This window comes from Dryobates pubescens, chromosome 29 (assembly GCF_014839835.1).
Source record: "Dryobates pubescens isolate bDryPub1 chromosome 29, bDryPub1.pri, whole genome shotgun sequence".
In the NCBI taxonomy this organism is placed as follows: Eukaryota; Metazoa; Chordata; class Aves; order Piciformes; family Picidae; genus Dryobates; species Dryobates pubescens.
Window position 1 is genome coordinate 4,429,353 of NC_071640.1, and position 19,794 is coordinate 4,449,146.

The 19,794-nt window shown below is 44.8% G+C and overlaps 1 protein-coding gene across 3 annotated transcripts; it reads right to left on the reverse strand.

Annotated features, from left to right (window-relative positions):
- Nucleotides 1-689: 689 nt before the first annotated feature.
- Nucleotides 690-18,717, reverse strand: TRAF1 (TNF receptor associated factor 1). 3 transcript variants are annotated; one of them, XM_054174445.1, is made up of 11 exons: nt 18,617-18,717; nt 16,923-17,111; nt 16,285-16,369; nt 12,533-12,631; nt 10,732-10,893; nt 6,333-6,404; nt 5,381-5,446; nt 4,262-4,699; nt 3,510-3,687; nt 2,813-2,961; nt 690-1,277 (listed from the first exon to the last, which is right to left on the reverse strand). In XM_054174445.1, exons 2-11 carry the CDS (start codon nt 17,096-17,098, stop codon nt 1,062-1,064), a joined length of 1,641 nt encoding a protein of 546 aa, XP_054030420.1. In that variant the 5' UTR covers nt 17,099-17,111; nt 18,617-18,717; the 3' UTR covers nt 690-1,061. The 3 variants fall into 3 exon arrangements, with proteins under 3 accessions (XP_054030420.1, XP_054030419.1, XP_054030421.1); XM_054174444.1 differs by having other exon boundaries at nt 16,890-17,111; XM_054174446.1 differs by lacking the exon at nt 12,533-12,631 and having other exon boundaries at nt 16,890-17,111.
- Between the last annotated feature and the right edge of the window lie 1,077 nt (nt 18,718-19,794).

The following is a 19,794-nucleotide window of genomic DNA, read 5'->3' on the forward strand; positions in this document are numbered from 1 at the left end:
AATGTTTCCAGTAGTTACTTCTGTTTTAGCATGTGCAAAGACTTTAAACATCAGAGCACATAAAAACCATTGAGCAATAAAAAAGAATCAATATTTTCTAATAAGTCACTTGCCTTGAAGGTTCAGGAAGTCACTGAACATTTTGAAACAAAGCTGCTGAGGGGTCCTTCCCTCTGCCTGGACTGGCAGCTCTGGACTTCCCCAGTTGGTAACAACACTCAGAGCTCCACATCTGGAATGGAAGAGCCAAAAGACTCCTTTGGAAACACAAGAGGTCATTTCCCCAGGGCACAGTGTAATCTGGTCACTGATTGCTGATGCAAGAGAACATCTCTTTACAGAGCACATAAATACAGGTCTGAAATAAATAGTAAGAAATAAATCATCTGGTATGAGGAATTCAAGCTATAAATGCTATCCACAACACAATGCTTTCGAGGTCATCAATAAGCAAAACCAGAGACACCTGATCAGTGCCTCAGGGGATGGAATCTGCCCTTGTCCCTGGTGGGGGAACAGCCAAAATCTCACAGCAGGGCTGCCAGCCAGCACAGGCTGCCAGGTGCTTGCTCTGCACCTCCTGGGAAAGGGGTGCTGCTGGAACGTGGGGAAAGCTCAGCATCACCCCTCACGTCCTACTCATGAAGCCAGGGGTGCTAAAGGGAGGTCAGCAACACCCCTGCCAGACACCCAAGCAGAATGACCCCCAGGCCTGGGCCAGGCGTGGGAGAGCACAGTGCCTGCTCCACAACTGCTTCTGCAGGGGGTGGCTGCCAGCAGCATCTGAGGAGGAGTGTTGGCTGCTTGATGAAAGAATCCCCATCCTCAGCTGCAGCAGCACACTCCATGGGGCACCAGGCACATGCATGCTCAGCAGCAGCCCAGCTCTGGCAGGAAGATCTTCAGCTGATGGGAATCAATTCCAGGAAGCACAGGCTCAGGCCCTCTGGATTTTGTGTACATACGAAAACTAACACAAGGCCTCAAGCTGATGAGTTTTTGCCCTGTAAACTAATGAAATTCAGTGGGGGATTTACCAGGCACCCACATTTCAAGATTCACTAATTTGTTTCTATGATGCATTTAAGGAAAAGTGTGTCCTCTTTCACATAAGCATATTTAGGTGACTGTAATTTGGACAGAGGGAGGAACATGGGACAGCCACTTGCAACATTCATCTCATTCACTGGTCTCTGAAATGAAGCAGAAGTCAAGTCTGGGCGAAATGCATCAATGATATGCTCCCTGTTGTTTTGGTCAAGCAGCATAAATGTAACCTGAAAAAGAGAATGCAGCAATGCTGAGTGACTGAACTGAAAAATAAACCAGCAAACATCAGAGACAGGAGTGCAAATATGCTGCAAAACCAGCTGGATGCTCCATTGATAATTAAATACAAACTATAATGAATGTTTCACAGCCTGCAAGGTCAGGGAGATTGTAACACTTCCAAGATGAAGTATTTAAAACTCTGCCATGCACGAAATAAAATAAAGCAAGGAATTATTTCTTGGTAGAGAACTGCACAGTCCAAAGACTGGTTTTCTCTCCTGACAACTTAAACAACCCTGAGTTTGGTTACAGTCATTACATTTATTCTGTTCTTGTGGTTTGAAATCAAAAGCAGCAGCTCAGTGGCCTGTACACAAATACATGAAGACACAACCTAAATATCAGTGTAGAATCTCCCCACCTCATTACCACTTCTATCAACTCAGTGTTCTTTAGCTTTCAAAGTGAAATGGATGTAATAATTTTTTAACACAGTGAGGACTGGGAACTTTGATATCTACTTTTTTTTTGGCTGCCAAATGGTAGTAAGGCTATTTACATGAAAAGCTTAGGGAATTATTGCCATACAGAGGCAAGGGCTACAACAGGGATCAGAACCCTGTGCACACTTCCACCTTTCTACCCATTGTTGTCATCACCAGACTGCACTCACAAAATCAGAGAACAGTTTGGGTTGGAAGGGACCTCCAAAGGTCATCTAGTCCAACCCTCCCTGCAGGGACATCCTCCCCTAGATGAGGTTGCTCAGATCCTTGTCAAGCCTGACCTCGAAGATCTCCACGGACGAGGCCCCGCTCACCTCCCTGGGCAACCTGTGGTAGTGTTCCAGCACCCTCATGGTGCAGAACTTGTTCCTAACATCCTATCTAAATCTACTCTTCTCTAATTTCAAATCACTGCCTCTTGTCCTATCACTGCAGGCCTTTGGAAACAGTCCCTCTGCAGCCTTCTTGTAGCCCCCTTCAGGTACTGGAAGGCTGTTATTAGGTCTCTCTATAGCTTTCTTTTCTCTAGGCTGAAGAACCCTCAGCCTGTCTTCATAGGAGAGGTGTTCCAGCCCCCTGATCCTTTCCGTGGTCCTCATCTGGACCCACTCCAAGATCAGGATCACACAGGACATCTATAATACATTTGAACTCTAAACTCACACCTCTGACACCTGCAAATCACAGGCAGCAAATCACGATTCACTCATTAACTGATACTATCTATCTATAGCAACAGCCAGGAAAAAAACAGGTGTCTGTCTTTAGCCCAGTATCTCCCTGCCTGAAAAACCCCACAAGGCAAAGTATGGAATCCCAGGAGGAGCATCTTCAGAGACAAATTCTTGCCCATGATCACAGTATGGCTAGTTGCCATGGCAGAGGAAAATGGGAAAGCACTCCAGCTTCCACTGAACTCCAGAGAAAGTCCCTGGGTATTCACTGAGTTTATGCTTGGATCCAATGATCTCTGAGGTCTTTTCCAACCTTGTTGATGCTATGATTCTATGAATGGGAGAAGGTGCCCTTCTTACCTTGTGTCTGAAAGGCCATGGGAGCAAAGCATCGTAGTCTCCTTTCATGACAACGAAGAACAGGGACATGTGGGTTCCCTTTCCTGTCCCATCCCCATTCAGATAAACCCTCAGGCAGACCTTGTAGCCATACTTTGCAGTGTAGAAAGCTAAAAATCAGAGACAAAGACATAATGAGTGTTCTGGTATATGGGAAAAGGTAGTGTGTGATCTGCTACCACAGAGATGAAAACAGACAAATCAGTACACCCTGGAGACTACAAGCAATGAAAATCCACTGCTTAGAATCCTTTTAGTGCCTCACACCTCAGTGAAAATTACCTGTTATTAGCCACACAAGCAAATTTTACCTACTCAAATTACTTCTCACATGGGAGAGAATTGCTGCAGAAAGCCATTGGGTACCATCAGGCACCAAGCTGTGGGTTAGATGAGACAGATCCAGCAAATTGCCCTGCAAGTAAATGGAGTGGAGGGCAAATTGCAAAATAAAAGCCCAGAATAGAACTCTGTGGAAGAGCACTTCACAAAAAGGCAGGAGAGCATGAGGCCTTCATATAAACAGCATCTTAGTTTAAGGAGCTATTTTAAAGGTCCTTCTGTCCACGTGAGCAGAAGGAAGCACTGTTGCAGAGCAGTGGGTGGGTTTTCTAAAGGGCTGGGGTTTGCTAAGACACATATTCATCGTGGGTTTTACCTGGTGAATACAAACTGACTGTTCTTCCCGTCACAGAGTCCTGTAGCTTCCTCCCAACCTCTGTTATTTTCCACAGAAAGACCCCATCATAGGAAGCTTGCTCAGAGAACAGAAGACTCTTGTGGAGAGTACTGAGACCTGCATCCTTCTGTGTCAGGCACCGGTGCAGCTCTGCAATCTAGAAAAGGCAAATCCGTTCTCAACCACCCCCCTTCTGTTGTGCTGCAGAAGCAGCAGAATCATTCTGCAGTCTTCATGTTCTGGAAGGTCTCCTTTGACTTCTTAAGTGACAGTTACTTGGATAGTTGTTTGGTCCTTCTAGAATAATGCAGCTTTCAGAGGATCAGTCAATTAAAAACCCACCTGGATGCATTCCTGTGTGACCTGCCCTAGGAGATCCTGCTTCGGCAGAGGGGTTGGACTTGATCTGTGGAGGTCCCTTCCAACCCCTAACATTCTGTGGTTCTGTGTCTTGCTTGCTCACAGTCTGATCATAGCAAACTCAGAACATTCAAAGCTCTCAGGAATATCTGGGCACCTAACCCCAGATTTAGATATCAAATATTAGAGATCCCCCATCCAAAATTTATCCAAAACACCAAAAGGATCCAGTAGACGTGTCCACAACTTATCACTTCACAGCTCAAATTACTGTGCCTATCCCTGTCCTGATCTCTACACCACCCCTCCCTATGTCAGTGTGTGTTATCTGCAGAGCAAGCACTCAGACAAGGCTGCCCATCATTAGTTACCTTCAGTTCAAGGCCTCGTATTAGATTCTGATCGAGCTCACTCTGTCTCCGAAAGGCTGCGATTTCCAAGTTTGAGCTCTCCACCTCTTTGTTGAGCACTGCCACAATGTTCTCAAACACATGCAGCTTATTTTCTAGCTCAGAAATCACTTTTTCCCTCATAAGCTGCTGCAGAACAGATTCCTCTTCAGAAACAGAAGATCCAGGGAAACAGTCTACTTCCACATCCCCACTGATGTCCAACCCTGCTGGGATCTGCAGATCAGAGATGCTGTTTCCTGCACCATTCCGACTCCATTCTGACCGTGGGATGAAGCTGTTTGCAGCCTTGGTAGCACTGAACAAGCTTGCCTTCAGCTGCCTTATGTGCTGCAGCAGAAGCAGCATGTGGGCCCCAACTGCAGTTTTTTCATGCTCCTTTATCTTCTCCTTGCTTCCCTGTAAGAAGACATTGTCAATGCACTCTCCATACACCTACCGTAACTGGCCTGGGGCCAAATCAAGCAATGTTCCCTTTAATTTCCTGGGAGAGACAGGGATGGAAAAACTGCATGATACTGCAGCCAACTCTCAGAGGAGAGATGGAGAGAAAAACCAACAAACCCTCTAAGGATCAGTTTAGTATGCATGTTCACACTGCACACAGGATATGTAAAAAACCCCACAACTGGCTCCCATGTCTGTATTAATCAGGATGTCAGCAGAGTCCCAGCAAGGTTCTCAAACAAGCCAATATTTAATACACATATTGTGCACAAAGGATGAGACAAGGGGACAGTTGCCAACTAAAACACAAAGAAGACCCTGTTTTAAGAGGTGTTACACTGAAGGGAATATCTAAACCAGAGCAGAACTGCACACCTGATAAACCAGCAGAATTGTAACAAACATCTATTTTTATCTGAAGTGAATGCACAGAGCAGCACAGGCTGAACTACACCTTCCACCCACCCTGTAACCATGGCAGTTCCAACATCACCTCTACTGAAAACAGAGACTCTCTGTCTTTTCTTAAAGATATATTTAAATTCAGGCCTACTACCTTGACCACAAAGGCAGGCTAGACCAAAGGTGCTGTGCTGAGTTGTACACCACTGAGACCTTCCTGAAGGCACTCACCCTAAATGAACAGCCAACTTCAGAAAAACAACATCCATCCCTGCTGATTAAGGGTGCAGAGCAGTTCTGTTGAAAAAAAAAAAACACAATAAAATGATGATTAAAATTGATTCTTTTATTTACCTACAAACAGCCAGGCCACAATCCCATCAGCTATAAATCAGTTTAATTCAGACCAAGGAAATACCACAGCTTCCAGTGTCTGACCAGCTTTGAAAAGTCATTGATAAATCAATCAAGAGGGTGGTTGATTGCAAGTTTCTTGCAGACAGCCTGGCAGTTAAGTGTCCATCTAACAGACCCCACAATGATGTAACATAATTTAAGAAACCACAGTGATTCCCCTGGCAACAACTTCTCATAGGTAAGATGCCAACAAGCAAAGCGATCCACTACATTAGGGATCACCATGGCCACAGCCACTCCAACCCTCTTCCTGTTCTTAAAGAAGGCACAGAAGAGCTGTGTCATAAAGTATGTCCCAGGCTGTGGCTCTATCAGACCAAAATCTCTCCCTGAGGTTCAGATTTAGTCCCCCTCACAACTACAAGCACTTTAACTATGCTGCTAACCAGCAAATTAAGACCAGGCTGGATGAGGCTCTGGCCAGCCTGATCTAGTGTGGGGTGACCCTGCCCATGGCAGCAGGGTTAGAACTAGATGATCCTTGTGGTCGCTTCCAACCCTGACTGATACTATGATACTATGAAATTCTTCTTTTGCTGATGGGGGCCTCCTTGAATATTTGAAACAAACATTTCCCCATTTTTCTAAGATTAGTTGAGAAGATAATTTAACAAAGTTAATTGTGGGAGCAGGGAAGAGAAGATACTGAGCAGAGCTATGCTGAGATACAGAAAGTTCCCAGAGAGAACTGCCATATCTGACAGTGTTCTCAGATGCTCATTTTGTGGGTACAAAGCTGTACTGCATACACTCATCTTTGACCTACCTGCTCCTTTGATGTTGTTTCTATTTGCATACATTTTTGTTCCTTGCATAAACTGCCTTCACATGAATGTTCCTGTTATTAAGAAGAAAAGAATTCAGGACATTAATAAAACCCTTGTGCATCTTTACTTGGGAGCCTTTGAAACAAAGCTTCTCTTTGGGAATGCTACTCCCCTTTTACAAAAATCTGGGGATTAGGGAGGCTTTTCTACAAGAAATTCTGTGTCATGGAAGAAAAAAGTTTACAGTAAGTTTCTTGCTCTCTTCCTGGAAGGTGTGGGTTAAAGGAAGAGTAAAAGAAGGAAAGGTAACTTCACCAGGAGCACTCTGGCATGCAGCACAACACAGGGTGCAAAATCCTTTGCCCCTGTGCAGACAGTGCCTGCTCTGGGCCTCACTATGCAGCAGGCTGCTGAGTGCTCTGGCTTCTTTTCAGAAGAAATAATGTCCAGAAAGCAGGGACCAAAGCACATCTGCTAACAGCAGGTGCTGCTGTCCCCTGTCCAACGACCTACAGACTCAGAAGCCTCTCAAGCTGAGCTTCTAAGCTGATTACTCTTCAGCCTAGCAGGTGTGCTCAGTGATGGCTCTGCAGATGCAATACCTGGTAACTGCAAGTACAAAGTGTGATCTTTCACTCTGGGACCCAGAGCTTTAGGAAACCACTTACAGATGCTTTGCAAGGTCACCCTGGGAAATCTGATACAAGATAGGCAATGTACAAGTCTTACCTAGCTCAAACCACAGCTATGTGCATCCACTCAGCCATGTGCTAGGACATGCAGGTGGATTATAGAACAGAAGGTAACTGTACAGGAAACCCAAATATAAGCTCTTCTTGAATTGACTTCACATAGTTTGCTTAATGTGCAGATCCTTCTTGCATCCTGCTTGTTAACATTTGAAGGCTGGAATCCAAATCTTCCATCACGATGTGCTAATGCAAAATGCATTACTGCTAGCATGAGACTTCCTGCCATTTCTGGCTCCAAGTAATCCTAAAGTAATCCTCCTGCTGCTGCTTCATACAACTGGAATATGTGTATTTAACACAGCAACTGTCAGCTTTCAATTCATACCGTTCAGGGGGGCCCTGTCTTTAATCTTTACAAACACCTCTGCATGCCAGTTTGTCTCCTATAGCAGTCCAGAAGTTGTCTGATAAAGCCATTCCAGCAATCTCCAAGTCTCCCCTGAAAAAAGTCCTGAGGTTTCTCTTTCAATTCTCAGAAACAGAGCCACAGGTTTTTCTCAGTCTCTAACTCCTTTTTTAATATTCTGTATCTTAGCTATTGCACAAGGTGTGCCTTTATTTTCTTCCTTTCTTCTGTCTGAGTCCTTAGGATCACTGATTTCTTGAGGGGGTGAGGGGCTGGTGAGAAGGGTTTTTTAAAGTATGGAAATAAAAGAACTCTCAAGACCAATAATTGAGATGAAGAGAGGGAGAGAAGTGCCCAAAGCTTACTGCTTGCTCCCAGAGGACTGTGGATACATGGAACACACACAAACAACCAAAATTCACATGACTGCAAATTTAATGAAACAGTTCCTTGTAACCAGGAAAATTCCAATTTTACAAACACTAACTAAGGCAGGCAGAGAAAAATGAACATCTCAAGGCCATTCCCTTGCTTGGTTGCCAAGGTCTCCTAACCAGAAAGTTAATTAGATGACAGCTAACCGGAATGGGTGGAAGAAAAACAGATCCTCACTGCAGGAAAACGAAGCCTGCTGAGGCACACCTGCAGTATCACAGACCTCTGAAAAGGGAAAGGTGCTCAGGGAGCACTCACAGATGTGGTTTCCTCCTCCAGCCTGTCAACTGCACTCAGGAAGGCTGAAAGGGATTGAGTATTGCCACCTTCTGGTATTTACTGTTTCTCTGAGACATACACTGGATGCAGCACTGGTAAAAGGTGCCAGGGTCCAGATACTCTTCTCTCTAAGTTAGTAAGATATGAAGTGCACATGCAAAGGCTTCCCAAGAAGCAGGGGTTAGCAAGAGCACCTTGTTCTCACCCAGAAGGACTGTTACCCTCAAGCTGATTAATTCTCACAGCTCACTACTTGGAAGGGCATTAATTTGTGGCAGTTACAACATGCAAAGCTATCCACTCCCACTTACTTCAAGCTACATTTCTGAGATATTCACAGCAACCTTCCTGTCATGTAGGTCTGACATCACTGTGCCTCCATCCCACGACAGAGAACCAAGGTTGGCAATTATTCTCTTTACATCATCTGGAGGGGACAATATATGGTGCTGTTCAAAAACTGCGTAGAAGTGGCACTTCTGAACATGGTTTAATGGTCATGGTGGTGTTGATGGTTGGATTTGATGATCTGAGAGCTCTTTCCCACCCTTAATGATTCTATGATTCTGTATTCGTTCTGCCACATCCCAAAAGAGCGTGGGCCAACATTTTGTGTTGTAATAGAGCCCAGAGGCTCTGAGCTTAGGTAGGGCTGGGATGAGAACATTTTCAGAACTTTGAACATACAGAAGCATCTCTCATTCATCCTGCTACTGCTTTGCTCCAGGAGTTTTGAATCACAAAACATCCTAAACAACAGATAATGTGCTTCAATCATGAGGCTGAGAAATGTCTTGCTGAAGCTACATCTCTTCATATCAGAACAGACAATTTTCTGTCACTATTCACCTGCCCCACCACACCATTTCCTTCATCAACACACAATAGTTTCTGTCAGCTCACTTTATGCCCTCACACTACTCCCAGAATTTGTACCATGCTGCATTTACAAAAATGGGTAAAAACAAAGAGCATCTTTGTGGTGGTTTTAGGCTATGCCTTTAAAATTTAGCTGCAGATTTCGAGCCGAAAAGTAGAAAACCATAAATAAATCACTACTGGGTGTAAAAAGGAAAACAAAAGATTATTCTAAACAAATTCACTGGATAAATGTCTGGGATAAGAGGAGCTGTACCATAACAATTCTTCACACTTCCCTTCTGCCATTCCTCTTCTCTTCTCTTCTCTTCTCTTCTCTTCTCTTCTCTTCTCTTCTCTTCTCTTCTCTTCTCTTCTCTTCTCTTCTCTTCTCTTCTCTTCTCTTCTCTTCTCTTCTCTTCTCTTCTCTTCTCTTTTCTCTTCTCACTTCACTTCACTTCACTTCACTTCTCTTCACTTCTCTTCACTTCACTTCACTTCACTTCACTTCTCTTCACTTCTCTTCACTTCACTTCACTTCTCTTCACTTCACTTCTCTCTTGGCTGTTTTGCTTTGCTCAGGAGAGAGGTAACATGCTTCTGGCTGGTCTTGGATAAGTCTAACCCACTGCCTTCTCTCAACTCCTTTCTCTCTCTGGGACAGAGGGGTTTGGGGGGGCAGTGGAACAACTTCCTGGGTCTTTTGACCAGGGTTTTTTTTTGTGTTCTTTGCTAATTGTAAATATCTGTATGATATTGTAAATCCTGTAAATTTTGTACATATTCATTGCATTCCATTGGAGAGTGTAGTTTTTGCTTGCAAATACAGCTTCATTTGCTTCTAACTGGCTAAAAGTTAATGCTGGGGGGGAAATTTCAACCCACCACAATCTTCTATTTTGAGTTAAAATGAATGTATAAAACACTTCAAACCTGCAAGTCAGTAACACAGAGTTGCACTGGAATTGTAACTTTGAGCATCAACAGAGAAAGTCACTGCTTTTAAGAAAGAATGCAATAGGTTTCAGAGCAGAAACTTAGAATTTTCAAGCTCAGCTACAGTCTTGTGACCAAAGAAAAGAAAAAGGTTGTTTTAAAGAAGGTTTTGAGCTGGGGACAGACAAGTTGTTACCATGTGTGTATATACAGGGTACATACATACAAGTTTTGCAAGTCTCTGTCACAACAGTGAAAAACACAACTTAAACATAAAAAATATGAAGTAAACATGTTTAAACAGTCAGGAAGAAATTAGTGGCAGATTCAGAGCCTTCCTGGTCTGCAAGGACACTGCTGCTAATCTGAAGAGTTGCATCTAATCACAGCTAAGAGAAACACCCTGACAAAGTCCTGCCTTACACATTTGTGGGCAGTTTTAGTTTGACTCAAATTCCAGCCACTTCCCAGATCTCTCCCCTGCCACTGTCTGTGTTCTTCTGCTTCTTCCCTACCCCATGCTGGGATCCATGCTGTGAGACAGGAGCTGAAACATGGGCTGCCCAAGCCCTGGATGAGCACCAGATATTTCCCTCTCTGTTGCACCAGAGCAGACTAGCAAACGCAGCTCACTTTCCCCTCCAACACACGCATGGAAAAATTAGCAAAGTCAGGCAAACGAAACACGCTCCAAGTGGAACAGCATTCGTGAAATCAAGACGAAAAATGTCAGGATAGATTATTTAAGACATTAATACAAAGCCCTAATTTGAAACAGAGAAATGTTCTTACTTGGTATTCACTACTGGATAAGCTCCTCTTACACTTCTGACACATCGTCACGTTATTAACACATCCATTTTCCAAATGATCTGCAAGTTTCTTTCTCATCACCACGTGGCCACAACCAGTGTGGCAAGGGATTAAAGCATATTCACACAAACTCTGATGCTCCTGGAACGGGGTGGGGAAGAAAAAAGAGTTATAAACCAAATAGTAAACTGCAGATAGACATTTATCTCCAAATGGCCTCCATTCTGCCAGCCTAGATCTTTGCTTTGCATTTTATTCTGAGCTGGGGTAAAGTCCCACTCCACAGTTTTGCTGAGGTTAGTGGTGAAAAATTCACTGATTTTACTGAGGCTTTTTTCTTAATTCTTAACTTAAAAATCAAAACCAACAAACAACATTTGATAAAGTTCTAACTTGAGTTCCTTCTTTAACTGTCTCTCTCTAGTGCTTTTGTTTTAAAATAACCTGATCCTGCTCCCAGCTTTGTTTTTTCCTGGTATTACAGGATCCCTGATTTTCAGCTTGGGGTTTTTCAGGGTGTTTTCTGGGGGAGTTTTGCAGGAGTTTGGGTTTTTGTGGGGTTTTGGGTAGGAGTTTTTTGAGCAATGAGACCATCCCACTCTAGCTGGTAGGCTCCATATGGTTAGTCTGCTGACATTTCTGCACAGCATAGAAGAATGGATGTCTGACATCAGCTTTGCAACAATTAGGACACAGCCCTTACCTGCAGTCAAAATAACTTTTAAAACATTGCCTTTTCACTATTTGCATCCCCTCATCACTCATCACAACAAGGAAAAATACCAGCATGTGTCTTTCAGAAGCACACCAACAGGTCTGCCTGCAGATTCTTAAGCACACAGTATCTCAAGAAAACCCATTTGCTCTGACCTCTTTTACTGAAGCTTCTGCAGACACCATGTCACAACTAATTTTGTCTTTGAAGGGAGATGGCTGTCCCCTACAGAACAGCCTCAGAAATGCCAATTTCAATCACACGCCCGGCTCTCAAATCAATTTTGCCATGTATTCATGCTGAGAGGGGCTCCACTTCTCAAAACTATGAGGCTAAAGAAACAGGGCAGATTTTTCCTTAAAGAGGAATCCACCCAAACAGAACATTTGTGCAAAATTAGCAAAGGCAAGGCAGCAGCACCTCAGATGCTTTTCAGACCCAGTCATACAAGGGACACAGCAGACTCCCTCTGTTAAATGCAGAACCCCCCTCTGTTGCTACACCAGGGGACCAAACCAGAGCTGCTTTAATATCAGAATCATCTGCATGTTTTCATTATTCTAATTTGCACAGCAGATTCACAAATCATGCCCTTTTAAACATTTCACCTGGGGCATTTCACATCAGTCCCAAAAGAATGGTGAGCACATTCAAGCAGTAGGAGTCATGTATGCAAAAGGAAATGATTTCTCTTATAAAAATACACTAAGGATATTGCCCATAACAGTGTCCTGGAGACTGAAGTATTGTGGTCTGTCAAAACCTACTTGTAGCATCCTTGCACTTAAATAACAAGTAAACTACTGCAAAAAGAAACATAGTTGATGCACCTTTGTGCAACATTAATTTCACAGTCAATCAAGATGCTCCACACTTGGTCAAAGCCCTAAGTAAAGTTAATGGCATGGGTTTAGATACCCTGTTGGTATAGATCATCATGGTACTTGCACTGATTCTAATGAAATTGCATTAATTAGTGTTTGCTGAAAAGCTATTTTCATTGTCTTTCTGGCCCCATTCAAGTAAGGGTGCAAGTTCATTTCCATAAACTGCCTTTAAACCTACTTCAAAGTTTTTCATGATACCAGACCAACTGCAGCCAAGGGTCACACAGTGCACTTTGAGCTCAGAAATCTCTTTATTAATGGCAGCATCACCAAAAGCCTGAAAAGCAAACACAGTAGAGAAAAACAAATACACTGATCAGAAAGAACTCCAGCCATAGGAATAAGGTGATTGTGTCAACATTTCAGATCTTGACAAATCCCTTACTTTATTTTTTGTAATGCACTTACTGCCATAAGACTCTCTAACCCAGCAAGTTAATCTTGGTGTAGTGGAAGCCCAAATAAAGGATTAAATAATTTCTTTCCTATGGTTTAAAAAATAAACTACTTGATGTGATATGATTTACTGAAAGTATGCCTAGCCAACTGCAGCTATTATTTTAAGTTTCTTTTCTCAGAAGCCTGAAATATTTCACATGCAGTGAACGTGCTGACAGGACCCTAACTGGAGGGTGCTGCCATGTGCCACTCTTAATGAATGGGTTTCATTATTGGGGTCATTAACACCTCCTAAACGTGCTGCAGAGAGGACTTGAGACTGTTCTGCAGTGAGAGCAGTTTCTCAGGCCATGGCTGTTTCCATTTAGTATGGCACTGTGCACTAAAGAAATGCAAACCATATGTGAGTGGGGTTTGTTTTGCACTGCATAGGGGTTTTTTATGTGTTAACCAAGAAAAACTGTACAATTATTATGTAAATTACCAAACTACACACTTTATACTACATCTGCACAATCAAAACAGGTACAACTGACACAAGAACAAGCTCTACTGAAGTTGATGATGTGCTGCTAATTTCACAAGAGAGTACTGCAGATTTCCCACGTCACAGCAGAGAGCAAGGCAAGAACCTGGGGGAGAAGGTTTGTAAATGGAAGAAAATATTTACAAATGATGCCCACCCTGCAAGAAAGTTACTGAAATTCTACACAGCAAGCTAAGAAAACAAGCAAAATTAGCAGAATCAACACTCCTGATTAGCTTTTAAAAACCTAGATACAAGATGGTTTTACTTTCCTCCACTTGTCATATTTAATCACCCTAAAGGAACACAGCCAGTGCTATGAAGGGTAACAGTGAGATACATTTCTAGATGCAGAGTCTCACAGAAATTAATTTCCTAAAGTCCAGAACTCTGCACACAAATTGCACAACTCCACACACACACAAATTTAAAAACAACCAGGCAGGTTGTACAAAACCATGTCTGGAAGAGTTTGTGCGATGAGCTAGCAATCAATGCACAATTAGTTTTCATTCCCCATCCTCTAAAAGATTCTAGCCTAATCTATGAGCGAAATCAAAGAAAAGAAATTCAAGTTATCAGGCACATGGTAGCTTGTGTCATAAGAAAAAAACTCAAGGAATTTCCTGGCATTACAAAACAGATACTTTAAAATATATTTAACTCCAGGGACAGTCCCAGCAGTGCATGAGTTTCTTACTGCTGTGTGCATTCCCTGTGCTTCTTGTTTCACACTTATAGTTGCTAAATTACTATGGCCACTACTCAGGTGAGAAACAAGGTAGGAAATCCTTATCTCTTCTTTCATCCACACAGGCCACTGCTTCAAAATATTCAGCTGAACCTCTGCCCTCTTACCTGGGAACCTGAGTTTGCACAGAACTTTAGTAGGGACCTGAGTCAGATCCTCGCAGACTTTCACTGACATAAAAGTGCCCTGGGTCAAACCCAAGGAAACAGAACATTTCTCTCTCATTTGATACATTGTAGTCTCACACCTCCCTGTTTTCATTTTAGCTGTGTCTCAGAGAAAGATCTTAGTGCAAGGGCTGCTGCTGATTGCAGGTGGCTGTCCTGGCACACATAGCTGCCTAGACCTGCTTGTCCCAGAGCTGCCTGTGACACAAGTGGAGGTGCCCTGCCATGCCCCATCCAAAAAACACCACCAGATGCATTCCTCCTTGCCATTCTGACCCACACTGCCTTGAAATTTCCAGCTAAGGGAGGAGTCTGGTCTACAGCTTATGTGATCAGGAAGATCAATCAGCCAGTGATATGTTTAACAAATTGATCAATCTGACCAGCATAAATCAAGTAATTTTTTTTCTCTCCAGCTAAGCTTGACCCTCTGCAGCTGAACCAGGACCTACAGCTGCTCTAAACACAGCCAGAGAGGGGAGAGCCACAAAGCAGCTCAGTTCAGAGCAGAGAATTCTCCGTTATGCCAGACCCATGAATGACAGCAGAGAGGGTGTGAGCAGAGGCTTGGGAAGATGCCCTCACTCTTCTCACGGACTTCAGCGACAGATGCAGATGCTCAGTAAGTGATACTGATTAACAGCACCATGATAACACTTGATGTTGAGTGGGAAGGGATCATAAATTACAAGTGTAACAGGGAAGAAATAGGAGTTACCACAGAAATAAATCATGGGATAAGCTAAGGCAAATACACATCCTCACAGGGCCTTGTGTAGGTGTCCTATTTCAAATATGAACACATAGGCAGCAGAGCAGATAAACATTAAGCAAAGCCACAGCAAAGGTAAAGCAGAGATCATTAGGAACAGACACACAGAATAAACCTGCTAAATGCTCTTCGTTATTCGTGCTGTTTACAAAATCCAACCACTTGCTGTAAGCTGATCTGTGCAGGCAGATCCCCATGCCTTCCTGATGACTGACTTCATCTGGACCCTCAACAGGCATAAGAATCTGCCCAAGCAGATCAGCTTGCAAGAGTGACTGTTTACAGCAACCCACCCACAGATTCTGCAGAAAGTCCCAGCAGCCCTAGTGAGAATCCCAAGGCAGAGAAATCCCGAAGTTATTAGAGAACTGACATTCAACACAGAGTAGGAAGTTCATAAGGGTTTAGCTGTACCTATTAGTGGTTACATGATGCAGGAAATTCTGTTACTGGGAAATCTATGGCAGAATTGAGGAGTTTGTCTGAGCTATTCCAAGCTCAGCATTAACTGCAGCTCCATTATTTTGCTGCAGCCACTTCCTAAACCTTGCCCTTTACCTCACTGCCAGCTGCTTATTTGGTTTCAGTTTTCCTTAACAAATTTAGGCAGAATGTGTGTCTCTTGGTATTCCTGGATGTAATCAGAAAAAAGGGGAAAAGACAAGCTGGAACTGAGCCCTGTGGCTCAGTATGCATTCAGGATATGGAATAGTGCAGTGCTCTGCCTGGAAAATTACACAACAGCAAAAGAGATTTGCACTGTTAACTTACAGATTAAACATTTGCCAGTGCAGAGTTTTTTATCTCTTATTACATTCAGCTCTGTGTTTTCCACTATTTCCTCCAGATATCTTGGCTATCAGAACACTTTCTAGGCAATTCAGCTGGTTAGCTGACAATTCAGCTTTTTCTCTTAGAGATGCTCCACCTTTAAGGCTGGTCACGTGTTTGAAGGGCACAGAGAACCATGAGACTGGAAAAGCCACTAGGATACTTACTGAGGATAGTAAGTAACAGCTAGGATGTATTATTACAAGTAGGACTGGTTACTTTGAGACCATAAAAAGTTAATTATTTGGAAGAGTGTGGGATGTTATGCTGCAGAACCTGATGGACATGGAAAGCCTTAGGCTGCCTATACACTTTATCAAATCAAAAGCTGTGGGAGATCCAAATGGCTAAAGCATAAGTTTAAATGTGTAACTATCAGTTGCTGTCACATTTTACATTGTTCTCTCCTAAACTGTAGCCCAGTGCTGACTGCAGAGTAGCCCAGAGAAAGGTTAATGGCGATGAACTGTGAACTGCAACTTACCCTTTCTTCTGCCAACAGGCTTTCCTCACTCAAAGTGCTGGGATCTTCCTCCTTACATTTCTGGCAAATTGCATTTTTATTGTTTCTGGGAAGAAAAAAGCAAAGGAAAAAAAAGAAAGGGGAATGAAATAGCTGTTTCCAGGTTGTCCAGGACAATGGCTGTTATTGTTTGTTACTGATGGCAGCAGCACCTTAACACGTAGTGATCCAGCTGGATTATTAAAATGAAACTCTCAGATAACATTTATTAAAATCCCATAATATCACAAATCAAAGGACTGTATACTCCCATGGAAGTACTAAGTCAGTCTTGTAATCATTCTTCAAGGAACAATCAGAATCATTATCTCACTTAGAGATATAAAAATTGATACCTGTCAAGCCCAGTAACCCAGCCTTCCCCACCCTCTAGATTTCCAAACTGGAAAAAGAAGGAGGTGGGGAGTAGCCTGCAGTCCCCCACAGTGAGTACTTCCAGACAGTAAAATTACTGTGGTCCAGCAGGCCAGGTAGCTACAGACTCAGCTATGGAGCTCAGTGGCACAACACAGCTTGCCGTCACAGAATCCGCCACGGTGATGTGACCCTCTGAGGCAAGGACCTACCGTACAATCCAGGAGAGGCAGGCTGAGCAGTACCTGTGCCCACAGAGTGTCTGCAGGGCTTTCTTCAGAACGTTATTGCAGCTGCTGCACAGGTACTTCTGATCAGGCACATCCTCACAGATGTTATTGGGATAGCCAAAAGGAAATTCATTTTCATCAGGAGAAGAGCTAGGGACATCCTGTGGGCCTCTAGTTGTCAGTTCAGCCATCTGAAGTAAACTTCTGTCAGAGACAGGAAAGAAAATAAGTAAAACAGATGCTCAAAGAAGCAGACACAGCTCACTTTGAGGTGAGATATACAAGGCATCAAAGCCCATGAGCTGCTCCAAACCTGTGCGGTAGTCTGGTGATCTATTTAACTGAGTCTGCAGTTGGCATGTGTGACTAAATGTCACAGTGGGGTTTGACTAGGTACCAGCAGGAAATTACTGTACAGATTTAAAATTTCCCTCACACACATTGTGAAAAGAGACAGCCTATTAAAATAAAAGGCTGGGGGGTTCTTCCCAGAGGTTTTAGCTTGTAGAAAGATGAAGTAGTGCCATCAGCTCAGAGCTACAGTCCTATCGGCCCACATCACAGAGTAATTTCCTGTAGAGTAAATCCCCAACCACCTTCAATTCCCAGCAGCCAAAATCCATGATGTGGAAACAGAGCACCTGATGTGTTTACAGTGACTTTCCTGAAGTCATAAAAGTGGTGGTGAAATGGGGAACGAAAGCTTTTTGTGACCTTGAGATTAAAGCTTGTGCTCCTACCGGATACACCTCAAGTCACACGTGCCAAGGTGTCATGCATGTTCAGGGCTGGTTTTAGTTAATGAGAGCTGTGCAGCTGAGTATTTTTTTGAAATGCAACCAAAACTGATTCTGGCATCCCCACAGTCATTTGGAAAGTTCAAGAAAGGTTTTCACCCAGGGGCCTGTCACAGTTTGATCACAATAATGCCTTTATAAATCTACTTCTTCTCACACACCCCCTCTCCCCCCCAGCTGTAGTGGCACACTGCAATCTATCCCAGCATTATCAAAAGTAACACTGACTAACAAGTCTTTGGGAAAGCCAGAGCAGGAGTGCCACGGCCAGGCTGAGTACAGGAGCAGTGGTGTGACTGCCACGTGGAGGGCAGGGTATGCCCTGGATCTAGCACACCCCTCTTTGAAGGAGCGGCATGCTCTGTTGCTGGCTTAGGCAGATCCCGCGGCCTCTCCGGGCATCAGATGGAGATTTCAGACAGGAAGGCTGGGGCTGCCCAATCTGCCAAGAACCATAAATTAAACCTGGGAACACTAAATGTGCATACGCAAGTTAATGAAGCTGTGCCAGAGGTGTCGCGGGTCGGTGCCCAGCTGAGGGGGATGGGGCAGACGAGCTGTGGCACTGGCTTCTGTGGGGATGCGCTGTGCTAACCGAGCCTGTCGGTTCCGTGGGGCTGGAAGCCATCCTCGCGGGTGTTTTACACCAATAACGCCCGATAAAAGGGTAGCCCTAGGGCAGGGAGCTGGGCTGGTGGGCCCCAGAGCTGCTGTCACCCTCCGTCCCCGTCCTCATCCCCAGCTCAGCAGGAAGCAACGAGGGCGGCCGGGACCCCGGGGCTGCCTCCGGGCGCAGATCCGTGTGCCCTGGTAGCCTATGGCTGGATTCCCCGCAGCGGCGCCGGGAGGAGCCCAGGCCGCGGGCGGCCGAGGCGGGACTCGCTCTTCCCTCCCTCGCTGCAGCCCCCTTACCTGAGCCTGCCGGGCCCCGCAGCGCGGAGCGGGCGCAGAGCCGCAGGGGGGGGAGGCGGAGGGCGGCCGGGTCGAAGGGGCCGGCCCTGGGGCGCCGAGCGGCGCTTAGCGGGGTCGGTGCCGCAGGCAGAAGAAACGCAGCCGGGTGGCTCGTCTGAATTTCGGTGATGCTGCCTCGCTCAGGCCGGGAGGAGCGGGGAACCCCAAAAGCAGCTTCGGGACCGAGGGCAGCGGGCCTCGCCCTGGCCGGGAGGACTCAACCCCGGTCCCGGCGGGCGCAGGGCTGCGGCGGGGCTGTCCCCAGGCAGGCTGAGCGACACCGACCCGCGGGGACAGGGATGGAGAACGCGTTAAGGCAAGGCCCGGGGGCGCAGGTTCCCCCAAGAGCAAATGAAATAGAGAATCGGGTTTTGTGGCCAGTTCCTGAAACCGGCGTGATTATGGCTGGCTGAGACGGGATCCGGCCCTGCCACTCAGACAGAAATTCCTCCCTACGCAGCGCCGATGACACTGAAGAAATGTCCCCTCTACACCTCTGGCTGCTGCTCCCCCAGTAAGGGAGTAGGAGACTTGGCTTCCCTACTGAGAAACCTCCAGCAATCTTCACCTCATCCTCCAGCTGCTCTCAAATGCAGATATTTACAACCAAAGAATTTGCATACATTACTTGTAAGATGCTGGCACTGCGGTGTAGATTTCTACAAAGCAGTGTTTCATTATCAGAAAATGTTCTTTTCCCCTCCCAAAGAGCACTATGAAATCACTGCAACTCTGCCTGCTAGGATTTGTTCAGAAATGAGAAAAGTTGCAGATGGAAAGCTCTTAGCTCCTAATTGTGAATGAAACTTGAGGAATAGCCCTGGGAGTGAGTCCTAGCTGAAAATCAAAAATGAAAAGCAGAGGTGGCTCTAGGTGCTTCATTTAGCTTGTTGCTCTGCTGCTGAGCAGGCTCCCTATTGCTCCCTATTGCTCCCTACAGCTACCTGAAAGGAGGTTGTAGTGAAGCCAGTGTTGGCCTCTTCTCCCAAGTAACTAATGACAAGACAAGAAGCATTGGCCTCAAGATGTGCCAGGAGAAGTTTGATGGGATATTAGGAAGAATTTCCTTACTGAAGGAGTAATGAGACACTGGAACAGGCTGCCCAGGGAGGTGGTAGAATCACCATCCCTGGAGGTGT